The 15013-nt window shown below is 37.1% G+C and overlaps 1 protein-coding gene across 3 annotated transcripts in view; it reads right to left on the reverse strand.

Moving 5' to 3' along the window:
• Positions 1-14783, reverse strand: part of LOC131154226 (E3 ubiquitin-protein ligase JMJ24) — a 33137-nt gene extending 18354 nt beyond the window's left edge. Inside the window, exons 1-2 of one of the 3 annotated variants that reach the window (XR_009136393.1) lie at positions 14435-14738; positions 13408-13992 (exon numbers count right to left, since the gene is read on the reverse strand). Coding sequence is in view for 2 of the 3 variants with exons in the window: in XM_058106861.1 (XP_057962844.1) it covers positions 13408-13941 (534 nt within the window). In the remaining variant the exon portion in view is untranslated. Of the gene's footprint in view, positions 1-13407; positions 14013-14434 lie in introns of all 3 variants that reach the window. The other 2 variants (XM_058106861.1, XM_058106860.1) reach the window with 2 other exon arrangements.
• Between the last annotated feature and the right edge of the window lie 230 nt (positions 14784-15013).

Below are 15013 nucleotides of genomic sequence, written 5' to 3' on the forward strand. Positions count from 1 at the left end.
ACCATCATGCTTTAACCACATGTTCTCTAAGTAAAAAGGAATTGGCCCCTATTTAACCACCCCCCCTAATCAAAGGCTTTGAGACAAACACAAAATTAACCTTCCCTATGACCAAAATAGATGACCAAGTTACCACTAACTCTTCGAAACCATCATGTTTTAACCACATATTCTCAAAGCGAAAAGGAATTGGCCCCTATTTAACTCCCCCCACCCTCGGTCAAGGGAGACGAGGAAGTGATATGCGATGGGCCTAGGAAGTAGACTCCGGATCACGTGAGGAAAATGAAGTTCCAACTCAACCAAGATTAGGAACCTATCGATCCTTGAAAAGTAAGGCAACTCCATGGAGTTTGACCAAGTGAAGTTGCTACCAATGAGAGGGAGACCAATAAGGGCATTTGTTGATAAATTCAAGGAATTCTCTCATGCTACTAGTCTCAAGGCTACCTGACTTCTTTCATGCAGATATGCAATGATGTAGGGGCAGCATCAAGGTTCTACAGCCATGGAGAAATTAGAGAGGAGGAGGAAGGGGAAGGGAGGAGAGAGGAGATACCAGGGGGGAACTCACGTTCACTTCAACTCACATTCATCAACAACCACCAATGACATGGGTTTCATACACCTTTATAAGAAAGTCTCTTTACATGAAATTACACATAAACCCCTAAAACTACATCACATTACAAATGTACCCCTACTTTACACAAAGATTACAAACCACCACCAAATACACATAATTCTATACTAACTAATACTAAAGAAACATAATAAACTACAAACTTAAACCCACAATTCCTTAACCCAACTCTTCTTAATTATTTTCCAGCAAGGATCTAACTTAGGTCTTACTTATTGTTCTACATCAACTCTCCCCCAGCTAGAAAAAATTCAGCCTCAAATTTTGAAATGTTGGAGAATCAAAAGGGAGAAGCAAACTTGGATTCTTTGAAAGCCAGCACTTGAGTGATACAAGAAACCACGATCCTTTGGCAGCATCATAGACTTGAATTGAAAGTTGGCATCAATAAGCACATCGGGAATGACAAACTCAACAATTGGAATGTCTGAAGGACTTTGGATGTCTTCCACATTCATTTCCTTCCTTCTAGTGTCTTTAAGTTGAGTAATTATGACTGATTTTTTTGTCTTGGTTCATTGGTAGAGCCTTCAAAACGATTTTCTTCCCATTATAGTGAAAGACATTTGTGTTCTCATGTCCTTGAGTCACACCTAAATCATCCCACCAAGGAGAACCAAGAATTACATAGCCAATCTTCATAGGTAGGATATCACACCAAACATTAGCCAAATATTCACAAGTTTGGATAGGAACCAAACATCTTTCATAAACATGTATAGTAGAGTTATCAACCCAAGATATCACATAAGGCTTGCGGTGAGGTTGTGGATGAAGCTGCATTCGAGTAATTCCATTTATGGAAACCACATTCATCGGACATCTTCCATCAATAATGACTTTGCAAACCTTTTCTCCGCATTTGAGAAAGCTGTTGAAGTGCTTGAAATTGTGCCTAAGGTATGAAAAATGACATTCCTTTGTCCTATAATGCATCACCATGTTGCTGAATTTATGCATATATATTATATGCTGCAGCAATATATCACAACCCTTCAACACAATTTCCCACAAGCCTTACTCCCAATTTCACAAAAACAATCTTCAATACACCTTTGATTCATTGACTGTCCAACTGAAATGAAACAAATTCACAAAGAAAACCCACCAATTACAGCAACAAAACCACATTTTTGACGCTGACAGTGACAATTTCTAGGGTTTTGTGCCAAATTATTGCGCTTGCTTACAATATATAGTGTCCACGACCAAAATATCAAGCTGCAGATCAAATTATCATGGAGAAACTCAAATATCGTGGCTGAACAATTTCTCGTGAGACTGGAAACAGGAGATGCTGGCAGACACTCTCACTCACAATCGCTTGTGCGTGGGTTGCGTGGGCCCGTTCCAATGATCAGAAGGCAATGAAATTATAGGGGAAGAGGTGTCGGGGTGTTCTGCCTTTGATGGCGTGAGTGGTGTTGCAGAAGGGTGGCTGGAACATAGTGTTTGAAGAAATGGGGACACTGCTGGAATTTTCTGAGAAGTTCAAAAACCGCAGAACTGCTCTTCAGTTTAAAAAAAAAAAAACTGAAATTTAGAGAGAGAGATAGAGAGAGAGAATTAAGAAACTGAAGGAGGGAAAAGAATAAGATGAGAGGTTGGAGGAGTAGCTGGACAGAAACTGCCAAGAGACAGCCACAGAATTCAGAAATGAGAAAGAGACTAGAGAGAGTTATGGGAGAGAATTAGAGAGAAGAGGAAGAAGAGGAGAAGAGAAACAGAGAAGAAGAAGAGGGCAGACTGCCGCTGGGCAGCAGGCAATTGGACACAACAGGAGAGTAGGAACAGAGAAGAAAGAAGAAGCAGCAGCAGAGAGGGAGCAGGAGTTACAGAATAAAGGAGTGAAGGAAAGAGGAAGAGAGGAGGAGAAGAAGGAAAGAAGAAGTTGCAGCAGAGGGTGATAGAAGTTGCAGAACAGTGGGGGAAGGAGGAAGAGAAGAATAGGGGGAAGAAGAAGATTGAAAGGAAAAAACGGGGGAATTGAGATGGAAGAAAGAGATCATGGTTGGGCTCCGATACCAAAAGATGCAGGGGCAGCATCAAGGTTCTGCAGCCATGTGAAATTACAAGAGGGGAAGGAAGGGGAAGGGGGGATAGATGAGATACCCAGAGGGAGGGGGGGGGAGGAACTCACATTCACTTCAATTCACATTCATCAACAACCGCCTACAACATGGCTTTCATACACTGTTTATAAGAAAGCCTCTTTACATGAAATTACACATAAACCGCTAAAACTAAATTACGTTACAAATGCACCCCTACTTTACACCAATATTACAAACAACCTCCAAATAAACATAATCCTATACTAATTAATACTGAACACACATAATAAACTACTAACTTAACCCCACAATTCCTTAACCCAACTCTTCTTAAATATTTTCCAGCAAGGATCTTCCTTAGGTCTTACTTCTTGTCCTACATCATGCAATCATATTGTAAACACTTCCAATAATCCAAGGAGCACCCCATTTACTCCAAATCTTGAATAACTCATTGCAAAAAAGAGACCTGGGGGGTCCTTCACCTGGGCCATAAACCCCAGTGAAAACCCACGGAAAGTTATCATTCATGCTTTTGAACAAACAAGAGACTGAAAAGGAGTTGATGGAGTAATCCAACAATTCCACAACACTAGGCTTCCACAAGACTAGTATATCCCTCAAGTTGCCTACTGCTCCAAGGTATACCCAATCACAGGCGCCTTGTCCCCAGAAGTCATTGATCAAGAGCTCCTCCATCATCTCCACCTTAGTTTCTTCCAAGCACACCACATCATCCCTCCAATCCTTAAGAAAGGACTTGATTACACTCCTCTTGGATTTGTCGTTAAGACCCCTCATATTCCAGGAAATGATTTTCTTAACATGATTTAACACAAGGGCTTTGGCTACTGCATGCCTTTATCATTTTTTAGCATCCTCCTGTTTTTCCATAGTTCGTTACGCATTCCAAGTGCTTTAATTCTCTATTAGTATTCAAGTTTCTAATACTACTCGAAGGTTTTACTGTGATTACTTCCCATCTCCTCTCCTCTTTCTTTCAATATCCTCAAACAATTGTAAGGTTCTGTCCTCAAACCCTTCAAAGGACACGCCTATGATTTTGCTCACCAATTTCAACTTCTGAAGAACCCAAACAGATAAATAATTCTTGAAGTGACCACCATTTGGTTCCAAGTCATTCAAAGTATCAAATTGGGTGTATCAATCAAATCCTCAAGGTTGAGATTGACACACAAAGTGTCATAGCCAGTACTAGGGGCTGAACAAGGGCTTATCTTCCAGTATCATTTGGAGAATTAAAAGGTTCCTACTCCAGAACAGTCTCCTCTTCAATTGCAGCTGCCTGCGAGGGGTGGCTCTATAAGGGGGCAACCTTCCAGAAGTGGACTAACTTTTTGGAGCTTCAAAGGACCATCAAGTAGCTTAAAAGGAGAAAAAGAGTTGGGATTGGACATTGAGACTTAAGTAGTCAAGCGAGATTACAACAACAAAACCAAGCCTTAGTCCCACTAAGTGGGGTCGGCTATATGAATCCTTTTCTGCCAATTTATGCGATCATGGACCATTTTTTTTAATAGATTCAAGGATATTAAATCCTTACTCACTATCTCCTCCCGAGTTACTTTAGGTCTACCCCTACCCCTTTTACGTCCCCCCACAATAACTAAGTCACTCTTCCTCACAGATGGCACTATATGGCCTATGTTGCAAGTGTCCATACTATCAGAGTCGTCCCTCCCTTATCTTATCTTCTATAGGAGTTAACACCTAACTTACCATGAATATGTTCATTCCTTAATTTATTTTTCAATGTTATACCACTCATCCATCTAAGCATTCTCATCTCGGCAACTTTTACTTTTTGGATATTATGTTTCTTCGTCGCCCAACATTCCGATCCATATAGCATAGCTAGTCTTATAGCTGTCCTATAAAACTTACCTTTCAATTTTAAGGGTATCCTACGATCACATAGCACACTTGAAGCACTTTTCCATTTTACCCAACCTACTTTAACTCTATGCATTACATCATCTTCAATTTCTCCTTCAGCTTGCATAATAGATCCAAGGTATCAAAATCTACAAGTGCTATTTATTTCTTCATCATCAAGTTTAACTTTGTCTCCAATATTCCTCCTATCATTACTAAAATTACATTTCATATATTCTGTTTTATTTCTACTTATCCTAAAGCCTCTAGATTCCAAAACTTCTCTACATAATTCTAACTTAGCCTCAACTCCGTCCCTAGTTTCATCAATTAATACAATATCATCTGCAAACAACATACACCATGGAACCTCCTTTTGAATACTCTTAGTCAATTGGTCCATCACTAAAACAAAAAAATAAGGACTCAAAGCAAATCCTTGATGTACACCTATGGTAATTGGAAATTCTCTAGTTTCTCCATCTATAATCCTTACACTAGTCATTACCCCATCGTACATTTCCATAATGACATCAGTATACCTACAACATACACCCTTTTTTTCTAAAACCCACCATAGAACTTCCCTAGGTATCCTATCATATGTTTTCTCAAGGTCAATAAATATCATATGCAAGTCCCTTTTCCTTTCCCTAAACTTTTCCATTAATCTTCTTAAAAGATAAATAGCTTCTGTGGTAGATCTTCCAGGCATAAAACCAAATTGATTTTCTGAGATCTTCGTTTCTAACCTTAATCTTTGTTCAACTATCCTTTCCCATTGTTTCATTGTATGACTCATAAGTTTCATTCCACAATAGTTATTACAATTTTGAATATCTCCTTTATTTTTGTATATAGGTATTAAAGTGTTTTTCCTCCATTTATCTAGCATTTTCTTAATTTTACAATTGTATTAAATAAATTAGTTAACCATATAATTCCGTTATCACCCAAGCATTTCCAAACTTCAATTGGGATGTTATCTGGTCCCATAGTTTTCCCATTTTTCATCTTTTTTAGTGCAAACTTAACTTCGTTAACTCTAATTTTGCGAATAAATCTTATATTTTTAGTCTTTTCCTCATTTGAAAATTCTAAGTTTAAGTCTTCTATTTGATTTTCGTTAAACAACTTACTAAAGTAACTTCGCCATCTTTCTTTAATATCTTCGTCCTTAACCAAGACAATATCATCCTCACTTTTTATACATTTTACATTTCCTAAGTCCATGCTCTTCCTTTCTCTAACTTTAGCAAGTTTAAATATATCTCTTTCCCCTTCTTTTGTACCTAATCTATCATACAAACTATTAAATGATCTATATTTAGCTTCACTAACGACCCTTTTTGCATCTTTTCTTGCCTCCTTATATTTTTCAAAGTTACCTCTATTTCTACATTTTTGTCACATTTTATACCAAATTCTTTTTGTCTTTATGATTTTTGGTACATCTTTATCCCACCACCAACTCTCTTTGCTATTCGAGAATCTTCCCCTTGATTCACCTAAAATCTCTTTTGCTATCTTTTTAATAGAGCTAGTTAATCTATTCCAAAGAGTATTTGTATCTATCCCATCCTCTATGGTCCAATCCCCATCTTTGATCATTTTATCTTTAAATTTTATTACATTTTCTCCTTCTAGGTTTCACCATCTAGCTCTCCTACACTAGTTTATTGTATCCTTTTTCTTCCATTTTTTAATACATATATCTAACACTAAGACTCTATGTTGTGTGATTAGGCTTTCACCTGGAATAACTTGACAATCCTTGCATGATAAACGATCTACCCTCCTAGTTAAAAAAAAAAATCTATTTGACTTCTATTTTGTCCACTTTTAAAGGTTATTAAATGTTATTCTCTCTTCTTAAAGCAAGTATTCATTATACTAAAATCATATGACATAGCAAAGTCTAAAATCATCTCCCTAGACTCATTTTTGTCTCCATATCCATATCCTCTATGTATCCTCTCATAATTTTTATTATCTCTTCCAACGTGTCCATTCAGATCTCCTCCTATAAATATTTTCTCAATCCCTAGTATGCCTTGTATAATACTATCCATGTCTTCCCAAAATTGTCTCTTAAGATTTTCTGCTAAGCCAACTTGAGGAGCATAAGTACTAATGATATTTATTATCTCTTGTCCTAATGTCATCTTGATTTTTATAATTCTATCCCTTACTCTAGTTACATCCACAGCGATTTCTTTTAAGTTTTTGTCTACGCCTACTCCATTCTTATGTTTTTCTTTTCCAGTGTACCAAAGTTTAAATCCTGATTTATTGATTTCTCTAGCTTTCTCCGCCACCCACTTAGTTTCTTGAAGGCAAATTATATTAATTCTTCTTCTAATCATTGTATCCACAATTTCCATGCTTTTACCCTAAGTGTCCCTATATTCCAAGTTGCTAATCTGATCCTAATTTCCTGAACTAACGTCTTTACCCACCCACATCCAAAATGCAAGGCCAAAAAAGATCCCTATATCTGTAGCTAAGGCCCAAGTTAAGGCCCATCAAACATCCTCAAACGAGACAATGGCTTTGGGCTGGCCTTTATCCTGCTTATAGAAGCACTGCTCTTCTCCCCCACAACGCTCACGAAGGATCGCATGAGCTTACACATCTTCCCCACCACCTGTGAGTTGGATGTCAAGCCACCACTCAACAATAGACTCAAAGGCTTACCACAATGAGAGCAAGCGCACAAGGGATCTGATCTATTGGGAATTCAGTTGAAATCCACTAGGGAGGTCGTCGGCTTCTTCTCCACCTGCTGAACGACCGAACATGTTGAGCCTTTCTTTGTGGAAGAAAATAGACGGCAGCCTAGCTCGGCTGCGGAGGAGGAGATCCTCATCCATCCCTTGGATTCAAACCCCTCTGGAAATGCAAGGGTTCTCCAACCACCATGGTTGGTCTCCAATAAAGGAAAGGTAGTTCCCAAACTTGTTCAAGTTCAGCTTCAAAGTGAGGGTTCTATCCTTGTTCCTTGCTCAACTAAACCAAGAATTTTCCAGGGTTAAGGATTTTTTCAGAGCCCAGAATTCTTCCCAAGATTCAAGAAACCATCTGAATTCTACCATCTCTAAGAAGATGGAGAAACTGCTTCCCCTGCAGTATTCCGTGATTCTAAGAAAATCATAACTCCCCCCTTCTAAGACTAGGTCAAAGGACTTCCTTTCAACCACCACAGTGCACTTCACATCCCTCAGCATCACGTCAAAACAAAAAACAAACAGAGAACCAAGCCTACAAGAGAGTGGAAGGATCACAAGAGAAAAAGGCCTTCCAGCAAATAGCTAGAGGCCAGCTTCAAACAGGAGGAGCTTGCGGTCATCAAAAAGCAGAGTATGCGAGCCAGTAACAAAATCGACCAAGAAGCAAGCAAGCACTAAAAATTCAGAGAGAAAGGTCAAGAAAACAGTTGGACAGGAAGGCCCAGTGTGTGATGAACAACAACGAAGAGGAATGCTCGAACAAGAGGGAAGTCGAGGTCGAATGGATTAGGTCAAGGAAACAGTAAAAGAGGGAGCCCCAGAGTGTCATGAACGACAATGAAGAGAACTGCTCAAATTAGGGCGTGCAGCAAGAGGACAAGAAGAGGACTGCACAAGCAAGAGAGGAGTCAAGGTTGAAGGGTTCCCCAGTTCAGTGTAAAACACATAAAAGAACCTCCATTGTTGTCGACGAAGGGAGATGGAGAAGGGAAGCAGCAGGGGAAGTCAGCGAGGGGGTTCAGCATACTATCTCATTCCAAGTTATTCTAGGTCTACTCCTACCCCTTCTATCACTACTAACATTAACTACCACACTCCTCCTCACTAGTACGTTAGCCTATGGTTCCTATCTTTTAGAGTTATAAGTCACAACACATCCACCATAGCGTTCTTATTCCAACAACATTTATTTTACAGCTGTCTTATAGAATTTTCCTTTTAATTTTAAGGGTACTCTACTATCACACAACCTGTTTTTTACTCTATGTATTACATCTTCTCAATTTTCTCACCAAGTATTGAAATCTAAAAGTGCTAATAGTTTCTTAAAAATCAAAGTTAATCTTTTCTCCAGTATTCTTTCAGCCATGACTAAAATTATGTTTCATATATTCTGTCTTAGTTTTACTTATCTTAAAACACGTAGATAGATTCCAAAGCTTCTGTCTACAAAACCAACTTCAATTCTACTCACCTCTAGTTTTATCAATAAAAATATTCAAAATAATATCATCTAAAAAATAACATACACCATAGAACCTCATTTTGGATACTCTAATTAAGCTCATCCATCACTAATTCAAAAAGATAACGACTCAAACCAAGTAGTGTACACTAATAGAGAATTTCATAAACTCTCCTGATGCTAGTCATTATTCTATCATACATATCCTTAATGACATTAATACAGCTACTGCAGTCACCTTTTTTTCTAGAACCTACCAAAACGTCCCTAGGCACCCTTTGCCATCATAGGCTTTTCTCTAGGTTAATAGCAAGTCTCTTTTCATTTCCCTAAACTTTTCCATTTATCTTCTAAATAGATATGTCGCTTCTATAGTTCAATCTCCAAGCACAAAACGAAACTGATTTTTTAAAACCTTCATTATGACTTCAAACTTTATTAATTACCGTTTCCCAAAGTTCCAAGTATGACTCATCAGTTTAATTCCACGATAGCTATTATAATTTTGAATATCTCCTTTATTCTTATATATAATTATTAGAGTGTTCTTTCTCAATTCATCTAGTATCTTCTTAGTTATTATAGTTGTGTTAAACAAATCAATTAACCAAATAATTCCATTATTGCTTAGGCATTTCCACACTTTAATTGGGATGTCATTTGGTCCTAAAACATCTTTTTTTTAAAGCAAATTTAACAACATTATCACTAATTTTGCAGATAAACCTCAAATTTTAGTATTTTCATCATTTGTCAATTCTATGTTTTAAGCCTTCTACTTGGTTTTCATTAAATAACTTATTAAAGACTTTTTTCTAGAATCAAAACACTACTATCCCCATTTTTTATGCATGTGATATTGCTTGAGTCCCTACTCTTGAATCATCCTCTAGATTCACCTAAAGCCACTTTTGTGTCTTTTCTATTTCTAATAGAGCTATCCTACTCCAAAGTGTGTCTACCCTCTCTCTTTTCATCCAAATCATTTTATCTTTAAATTTTTTTATATTTTCTCCTTATAGGTTCCACCACGGCACCACCTAGTTCTCTTACACTGATCTATCTTACCCTTTCTCTTCAATTTTTTTACTGCATATACCTACTCTATTTTGTGTATTTAAACTTTACAATCCTTGCATGATAAACAATCTATGCTCCCAGTTGAGAAAAAAATCAATTTGTTTTCTACTTTGTCCACTCTTGAAAGGTTTTTTAAAAGCATCAATTCATTGTAATAAGACCATATGGCATGCAAAACCTAAGATCATGTCATCCGACTCATTCCTGTCTCCACATTCATATCCTCTCATAACCTCTATTGTCCTTTCCAAAGCGAGCATTCAAATTATGCTTAAATTATTTTCTCAATTCTCAATATCCCTTTGATAATATTATCTAATTCCAAAATTGTCTTTTGAGGTTTCTGCAGAGCCTACACTAATGACATTACTATCTCTAGTCCTAAGACCATATTGATTTTTATGATCCTATCTCCTACTCTTTTAACATCTACTACACTATCTCTTAGGTCATTGTCTACAATGATTCTTATCCCATTCATATGTTTTCCTTTCCCAATACCAAAGTCTCTTTTCTTTATTTAGTAAGAGAAGAAACAAATAGAATGCAATAATAAATTAACAAACTAAGCTGAAGCTGCCCTCTGATCTCATCGAAGGAAAGATAGAGGCAGCCCCCATAAACAACCAAAAGAAAGAGCCCACAGAAACACCAAAACACCAATGTATCCCATAATGAGGCAGAAGATCTAGAACGACCCTTGAAAGTTTTAGCATTCCTCTCAAGCCAAAGGATCCCAAAAGTCGTTCAATTTCCCAGCATACAAAGTTAAAGTCCAGATTTTCAATTTCTCCAGCTTTTTTTCTCCTACCTACTTAGTTTTTGAAGGCAGATTATGTTAATTTCCTTCAAATCATTGTATCAAGTACCAACTACCTCCATTCTTTTACCAATAAGTGTGCCTGTGTTTCAAGTTGCCAATCTAACCCTAGCATACAGAACTAGCTTCATCACCCGCACACGACCAAAATGATGCAAATCCCATATTTGACACCATACCCGGGCAATGAAAAAGTCGCATCACTTCAAGGCAATACCCATTTTTTGCTACACATGGATGGTACCATTGCAAAGTGTTAAGGGACGCCCAACAAGTAATCAATAAGGATTCATGTCTAATGCAACCCTCCTTTACCCAATTTTGGGACCAGATCTATGTGAAAAGAATTAAGACACTAAGAGCAGCACATTCAGAGTTTTTAGGTTGTCTTTATCAAATTACTTTATATCATAACAAAAAAATTAATCCACCAAATTTTGTGAAGAAGTGTAAAGGAAAAAAATAAGGTTGTCTTGATCTTCTGGTAGTAGTTAGGTTAAGAGTAAGGACTATCATGCCATTCGCCAAACAGATATGCAAATGCAATCAAGTGACATCAAAAGACGAGTAGTAGTCCTTTTAGCCCCACTTGTTTGCTAGTTTGCATGCTTATAGGGTCCTCTTCTATGTGCTTCATATTTTTTAACAAATTGTGCATATGCTTATGAAATTTTTTAAACATGGCTTTGCCTTTGACTTGCATGCAATAATTTACCTTTTTGATTATGAGTTACAACAGAGGGAAATGTTTGATCAAAAAGAAATAATTCTTAGGGGAGAAGTTTATGAGAGTTTTATCAAATGATGCTGCTTTGATTACTTTAGATAAGGAGAGAAAGTTAGTTCTTATTCGTCTGGATATAATTTTCTTTTGAGTAGGAACATTGCATTATCATAAAAATAAAAATAAAAAAAGGAAGATCAAAAGATTGATTTTGATATTTGATGATAAAAAAACTTATATTTTGCTATCTAATGAAATTGATTTGCACAAACTCTTTATTGAATGAAATTTGGCAAGTTTTTAAACTTTATGAGTATGTTAAACTTTTTTTTTGAATGCGAACCAATGTGAGCCACCTCACCTTTTATGAGTTGCCCCACTTTTTACATGAGTCGTGCCATTTAGAGTGACTAGCATTTCAAATTTTAGCTATAATTATATGTGAGCCAATACACATAGATCATAGATGTGAGTCGTCACACATTTTGATGGAACATTCCATCCACAAGCTTCTTAGTTTCTAGTAATTTATAACCTTGTTTGTCCCCATCTTAACTGTAACTTTTTTAAAAACAGAGATATTTTCTGTTAAATGTTTAAGCAGGAGAGATTTGGTTGTTAAAGAAACATTTCAAACTTAAAAAAATAAATTCTTAGATGTCTATGACTTTAAACACAATGACCTGCATATCTATGCGGTTCGAATTTATATGGATTTAGTTTGATTTTTTTGTTTATTGAAGGAATTCTTTCAAGCTTTAACTGAAATACACAATGTTTTAAAAGGCTCAATCGAGACTAGCCTCAAGGCAACGCATGTCTAAAACACCTTGAGACTCAATCTAAAATGCCAAATTCCAACACGGCTAATGCATTGCATGTCAAGGCTTACATATTTGTAAAAAAAGCACGCCTTTTGCTCCTTTCTAGATGACACTTACACATTTTGAGCGTGTGATTCTCAAGTTAGATCTAGTTAGAAAATTTTGACTCCATGTTTAGATAAAGGAACATCATAATATGAGTTGATTTCTAAAACTCTTGAACCTCCACCTTTCCAAAATAATTGAGAATTGTATCTTAGATCTTGAAAATAATTTGAACTTTTCTATGTTATAGCTATCTCTTGTCATGTTTTATGTAATGAATTCAAGTTAGCAATTTTTGAATGGCCAACAAGTATTTTGTGAATTGTATTTGATTTTTTTATATTATATTTGCGATTTTCTTAATTTTCATTTATTTTAAAAATATATGCAATTTATTTAAATATTTTTCTCTAAAAAAAATTCTCAAAAGGCTTATGCCCAAACGCCTTAATGCTTACACCTCACCTGACCTCACCTCCCCTCTTAAGGGTTAGAGCACATCAACTTGTGCTCATTGGCACACAAAGAACCTTAAACTACATCAGGCCGTGAATGTGAGCTAAGTCATTCTATTTCGAGGCACAGACCAAAATTGAGAACATTTTGCCTCATTCTCTCTAGTTTCCACCATAATGTATCATCATTTGAGTGAGAATTTGAGTGAAGAATATTTGTGCTTACATTCTTTTCTTTGTGAAATAGTTGAAAAGGAGTTAACCTCATTATTGTGTGGGTCGAGTTCCTCAAGAGAAGTGTGTGAGGATCATGAACCTTGTGAGAGCGCTGGATGCAGCACTCATAATTGGTTTGCAAATTGTGGAATGGAATGCTCAAGATGGGATGTTGTGGAGTGGGCATAAGGACAGTTGGTAGGTAACCATTATAATAAAAAGTGCTTGCCACTCTCTTCTCTTGTCTCTTTACTTTTAATTGTTATATTGTTGATTGTTCTAGTGTTAATTGCTTCTCTGCAATTAGTATAGCCTTTTTCAATCGCTTAAAATTTTGTTCACCCCATCCCCAACCCCTTTCTTAAATGCCCGGGACTATAAGAATTCTAACAACAACAACAAAACCAACAAATATAATAACAACAAGGCAATAAAATATGTCACAGTTCAACTCACCTCAGTATCATCATCAATGCTCCTCTGTGATCTGTTCCTGGATGAGTCCATGGCAGAAGGGGGCATTGTCTTGTAGGACCTCCGATTTTCTTCCAATTGCGCCATATCTCTTTGTGATTCATCATTCGACTTCAAAGAATTGCGTACAGACAAACTCCTGGCTCGAGGTGTCCCGGATGAATAGCGAGCCTTACTTTTTTTTACCTTCTCCTTATTCTTTTTCCCTGACCCCGAAACAGAGTAATCCCCAACTTTTGTGTTCACATATGACGTATCCATATCATCATTCTTACTTTCCAAGAAAACTTCACTTTCACCTAAAGATTTCCTCTTAGCTTTCTTTAGACTGGCTCTTAGTGCAGAATTTGCTGCCCTCTTCTTTGCCTGGATGTAGTGTTTTTCACATACTGTTTTATCGGGCATAGACATAGCACTGCATCTCCATTGTTTCCCATCAGATCTCTTGCAACGCAAATCCTCCGGAATCCCAACATTGTCCTCTCCATTACCAGAAGTGGACCGTAGATGATCCATTATAATTATTTTATAATGAATTCAACAGTAATAAAACACGCACGGTTCCACCTGCAAATAGGGTTCCCACACTTACATCAATGAAAAAGTATGATATCGTCAGAGATGGGCACAAGCAGAAAGCCAACAGAACTGAAAATTTGCAACAGAACAAACCCTCAAAATAGAACAAAAGCAAGAGCACAGGCTGTTGGGTCATAATATAGCCATAGCACAATAAACTAGCGTGCCGCATGCAAACAGTGGGCTGTGGGGAACAGAAGATTGAGCAGTATGAGATTGGTCAATGGCCAGTATTTGTGGCCTAGTAGCTCAATCCTTAACCCACCCCCCCCACAGAAAAGGAAGGCAAGGTTTAGACTCGTCGTATGCATCAAAATCAATTTCGAATTTAGGAAAACCCAGAACCCTAATTTTACTAGATAATTAATTCTTCAAAGAATTACAAACCCTAGGATTGCGAACGAAGCTCCATTGAATTGAAAACTCTCACCTTTGTGATTGAGAATCGATGGAAAAAGGTCCGTAATCTTCAATCCGTATCGGCGAGGGTAAGGCATTGCCTGCAAGCATAGGTCCACACACGCACCGAGGAGAGAGAGAGAGAGATTGAAGGGCTCTTATGGAGATACGACGGTCATACTCACTGTGCTGACTGGTGAGTTCCGAGCACGGCAGTCGAAATGACGCCGTTTTGTTTCGCGCAGGCCAGATGGCATGGGGGCAACGGCTCCTAGGGGTACCGGGAAACCGGAAAAGGCCTGTAATACGTCCTCTCTTTTCGCTTTTGGTCGTTTCCTGATCGTCTACCTTGACTATGGCATGTTTGGATCATTCCTTTCCTTGAGTTTTTTTTTTTACCCCTCTTTCTCAAAAAATATATCATCAAAAAATGCATATTAGACATTGATCGCTCTAAAATTTGATTTTAAAAAATGCAAAGTGTTCCAAAATTTTCATAACTCTCTTTGGAGTTTGAAAAAAAATATACAAAAAATTATAAATATTTAACTTTTAAGATACATAAAATCCTTGCATAAGTTTAATAGTAAATTACGTATTAAAAATCAAA

This window comes from Malania oleifera, chromosome 4 (genome assembly GCF_029873635.1).
Source record: "Malania oleifera isolate guangnan ecotype guangnan chromosome 4, ASM2987363v1, whole genome shotgun sequence".
NCBI classification, from domain to species: Eukaryota; Viridiplantae; Streptophyta; class Magnoliopsida; order Santalales; family Ximeniaceae; genus Malania; species Malania oleifera.